We start from the raw sequence: 4,955 nt of genomic DNA, 5'->3' as shown, positions 1-4,955 counted from the left end.
CATTCTCACTTGAGCAGCACAGTACTTCCCGGTTTGTGTTTAGCAGTCGCAACACAACTTCAAGAATACCAAACAGTACGAGGAAATAGAAGCTTCTTCCGCATGGTGATAAATGCCAGAACTGTTGAGCAGGTTCTGAAACTCCTACAAATGATCACAGCTAATGTAGATCCGCAATTTGTCATTCAGTTGGCAAAAATGCGATCTGATATCCATTTCAGTAGTTCAGTAGATGAGTTACACACAGAAGTTGCTGACAACATACATCAATTCTTACAAGACGGTACCATTGACATCGAATGCCTCTTTTACGGACGACAAGATCGTATTAAACCAGCACTCGGTGTTACTGTGGCGATTTTCCAAGAGTCACGCCATTGGCTAGAAGAGCAGCCGTCAACGGGATTAGAACTTGCACGAGACACGGATCTTTTCGATCTATTTCAAGAAAAGCTATACAACGCTAGGGAAATGGTGAGGACGTTGCCTCTTTCTCCAACAATAGGTCTGGAAGTTATACAAGGTCAATTCTGTACCGCTATCATAATCAACTTGTTAATGACGACCGGAATTGCACAACTACTACAAACCAACGGGAAGACGTCCTTCGACAAAGCGTTCAACTTAACTGGCATGCTCAAGAAATATAAGAAGCTGTTTTTTGTCATGGTCAGAGAGCTAGCGAAGAATGATTTGTTAGAACCGATAGGCTGTGATGACTCTGTCAGCTGCCTTGATGTCATCAGGTTCAAGTGTAAGGAAGCATTGAACATTGATGCAGAGCTTATCGCTACTACTGCCATCAAACAGTATCCAGCATGGGCTGACTGCTTTAGATTACCTTTGCATTGCTCCAAATACCTTCGTCAAGTTCTGTGGGGTAAGATGAGTCCACTATCCGTCATATACCCACAAGGAGATCTCAACTTCATGTATCAGTTCGACAAACTGGGTGATTTACTTGGTGACGTGTATTACAATATGTACATGCAATTGATAGCAAAATATGCTCAGATTCTAGCAAGACGTGGAGAACAAGTTCGAATCCTTGAAGTTGGCGCTGGTGTTGGAATTGCTACTAGGCAGCTCCTTCCCAAATTGAAAGAAACGGCGAACGTAGAGTACTGGTTTACAGACCTAGAAAAAGCATTCGTAGAACACGCAAGGAAAATATTTTCCAAATATTTGCACATGATGCAATTCAGCTCCTTCGATATCACACAGAATGCTCCAAAGCAAGGCGTTTTCGGGTCTTTTGACATTATAATAGCATATGATGTCATACATGCCACTCAGAGTATCGAGAAGACTATTCACAATCTCAAAACATGTTTGGGTGAGGACGGTGCATTGTTCATTATAGAGTCTGCAAGAAACGACATGTGGGCACATCTGGTTTGGGGCGTTCTCGATGAATGGTGGGTTTTTGAAGATTATCAACTTCGATCCACTGATCCAAAGCTAGAACCTGCCAAATGGGAACAGGTTTTGAGCAGGGCAGGTTTTCCGTCTATATATTCCTGTCCTCAGGATGATGTCGAACGACAGCATGTGGAGAAATTTCTTTTCCTCTGCAGCCAAAGGTCTTCAGAACCTCATAAGTACAAAACCCAACTGAGCTGGTGGGAAACAAATGCCAACCGATTTGATCCAATCAGAAAGCTCGATGAGTTAGAGGAGAATGACGAAGACAAGGATGTTCCTTCGATATCAATAGTCAACGAAAGAAAAATACTTGAGGAGCTTAGAAATATCTGGCGCGAATTGCTTGGAATTGATAATATTATTCCCGATGACGATTTCAATGCCCTGGGTGGGGAGTCCCTTCTGGCAATACAGATGATGAGCCTTGTACGTTAGCGCATCGGCTTCCAACTTGAAATAGCTGATACTTATGATTATCCGACTCTGAATGCTCTGGCCATGTATATTGCAGATCAAGTACAAGGGGATTCAGAGATGGACGTTTTTTCAAGTAAAGGCTCACAAACAGTGAAGCCAGTAAGGGCCGAAATTGATGCACACAATAATTCTGTCAGCATTCCGGATGACTTGAAGACCAGAATGGTACCTATGGAGATGGGAAAAGCCGTCGGAACTTTGCTGATGTTTCCCGCCCAAGGAGCTGAAAAACGAGGCATGTGTATGTCAATGAAGGGCAGTGCAGAGGCGAAAGCGATTTTCGAAAGAGCCAAAGAAGTACTTGGCTATGACCTACTTGACATCTTATTACGTAACGATGACACCCTAGCGCAGAAGCTGAAATCAACAGAATTCGTTCAGGTATCATTGCTTGTCAGCTGCATTGCCAAAATTGAGCAACTGAGGAAGGACAGACCAGACCTGATAGCGAAAGTGACGCACGTGGCTGGACTTAGTGTGGGTGAATTTGCTGCGTTAGTTTTTGCCGGTGTTATCAAATTCGAAGATGCGCTGCATCTAGTTCAAGAACGTGGAAGAGCAATGGAATTGGAAGTACAACGATCGTCAACTGGAATGGTAAGCGTCTTTGGTATCGGTTGTGAAGTTCTTCAAAACTATTTGGAATCGAACTTTCCAAATATGCAAATATCAACCTATCTCGCTGATAATCAGCACACGATAGCCGGGAAGGAACACGAGTGCGAAGCGTTGACTGAATCCCTGCAAAAAAAGTTCAGTGAAGAAATCATCGATGTACGCCAGCTGCGTGTGGCAGGTGCGTTTCATTCCAAGTATATGTCAAACGCATCTCAAGGAATAGATCCAATACTCAATGGTATTGAATTTAAAAGACCAACTCTACCAGTGATAATGAACGCAAGCGGGACGATTGTTCAAGATCCACAAAAAATCAAAACGCTTCTCCGCGAACAACTCGTGAAACCTGTCCAATGGAAGAGGTCAATATTAACAGCTTACGAGGATGAAGTACGGAGCTTCGTCGAAGTGGCACCTGCGCGGATTTTGTCATCGATTGTGAAAAATAGAATAGAGAGCAATGTCAAGATTGTGACGTTGAACTTGTGATTGTGTAAAATTGACTGCCTATGACTGCTCCTGATTCCAATAAATACACAACTTAAGTTTTAGAATTAAAAACAATTGTTTGCAAACCACAGGGACGACATAAAGATTTACGACAGCGATAAAAAAGATTCATCCTATGAAACATTGTCGCAAAGTTCTTTGCCATCATCAATCCCTTTATTCTCAGCTCAGAAGTGTATGGTCTTATTACAACAGCCTTTGTGGAGACGTTAGTGTCAAGGTTCCGGATATTTTGAACCAACTAATTAAAACTCCCCCGATATTACATCCGTAATTCAGATGTCCAACGATTAGCAGATGTACAATAAGACTTCGAAAAGGAAAGTACCATTGATGATTGAATCAGAAACACTAGAAGTATCTAAAAACCTTGGAGAATACGTAATGCAGTCAAATACCCGTCATCGGCGCTATCTCATACCTATTGTGCCAGTTTTGTCACATCGATATTGCCAAAGACTGCACTTCATGTGCATCCTGTATTAATTGGTCTACCTTTACGGATGTGTAAAACAAGGACAGCGGCTGAATTGGGACATCTCCTGGAAAAAAATTCTACCTTTACGGATGTGTAAAACATCCAGTGTTTGCTGTGTTGCTGTCCTTCCACATCAACGCAATTCATGATCAACTTCTCTCTCCTGCCAATCAATCTAAAGCCATGGGGCAAGACCAATCTAGAACTCTACCAACTATGTCAACAATTCTATTAATAATTAGATTCAACCGAGACTCTGCACTTCGTCTTTACAGTAGCCTTTAGTACAACTGATGCCATAACCTACCGAAATCCAGTCATCTGATTTCCACAGACAGAGCCAACCAACATCTAGAAGAAGACCAATGACTTGAAGAATGAGGAATACAAGGAAAATAGCGTTTTCTCCAGAAATTACTGAGCACTTAGAGATCAAATATCACCATTTTCTCTATAATAATAAAATAACACTGTTATCATCACAATCATATCATCATTATCTGACAGTCCCTACGGAGGATAATCTATTTTGCATACACTAGAAGAGGTACAAATACTAGTGGTTGACTGCAAGAGCAGAGGATGGTCTACGTACTACTTTACAATAGAAGTAAAAAGCATAAGCTTCTGCAATCTGCAACGCACCAGTCAACGGATACAGCAGCCAATATTGCATTTAGAGCAAGCTACGTCATCTGACTATGCAGAAGCTCAGAGGCATTCAGACCGATAGAGCTACAAATAACACCCGCAATATGCCTTAAAAGAGGTGCGACTCACAAAACCAGGTTTAACACACCAAAGTCCGAACCCAAATCCAGTGACCTAAGATCACATTAATACAGCATGGGATGTATTGCATATGAATGTGATATTTTCCTTACTAAGTCACCTTCACAGAGTGATGTACCAGAAATGCTTATCTGCAAACGGATAACAATAGGCTCCGAAGGAGACAGCGCTAGTGCTCTACAAATGAGCTATTCCTTGATGACACTCTTCATAGCTTTACACTAGTCCAGCCTGCTGCCCTATCACCACGGGTCGACCGTTGCAACGAATGTGGTACTTGCTAGTGTAGCTTAAGCCTCGTCATTCATAGGCTTAAGTATAAGCTCTGCTTTTGTAAGTAGGTTAAAGTAAAGAGTGTCAGGTGTTCATTCAGTGTTCGATTGTCTCCTCAAGTACCGTGGAAGGCTCACCTAGAAAGCTTAATGAAGATTAACCTACCGAAGTCCGATGACCTTGGAGCACACTAACCTAGACAGAGATAATCTGCATAAGGTGAACCTGGAAATGATGTCGTCCACATCGAGATTCTTAAGAGTCCTGCAAGTCACCTTCACAAAGTGATGTACCAGGAATATGCTTATCTTAAAATGGACAAAAATTGGCTCCGAAGGTGACAGCGCTGGTGTTCTACCAATGAACTCTTCCCCCTGATGTT

The 4,955-nt window shown here is 42.2% G+C and overlaps 1 protein-coding gene across 1 annotated transcript; it reads left to right on the top strand.

Moving 5' to 3' along the window:
• The first annotated feature begins 1,923 nt into the window (after window positions 1–1,923).
• Window positions 1,924–3,009, top strand: LOC140143379 (malonyl-CoA-acyl carrier protein transacylase, mitochondrial-like). Its single transcript, XM_072165235.1, has one exon. The coding sequence runs from the start codon at window positions 1,924–1,926 to the stop codon at window positions 3,007–3,009; it is 1,086 nt and encodes a 361-aa protein (XP_072021336.1).
• Window positions 3,010–4,955: the final 1,946 nt, after the last annotated feature.

The sequence above is a fragment of the Amphiura filiformis genome, unplaced genomic scaffold (genome assembly GCF_039555335.1).
Source record: "Amphiura filiformis unplaced genomic scaffold, Afil_fr2py scaffold_21, whole genome shotgun sequence".
Taxonomy (NCBI): Eukaryota; Metazoa; Echinodermata; class Ophiuroidea; order Amphilepidida; family Amphiuridae; genus Amphiura; species Amphiura filiformis.
The sequence above is the reverse complement of the archived record's forward strand: the minus strand, read 5'-3'. Positions and strand labels throughout refer to the sequence as shown.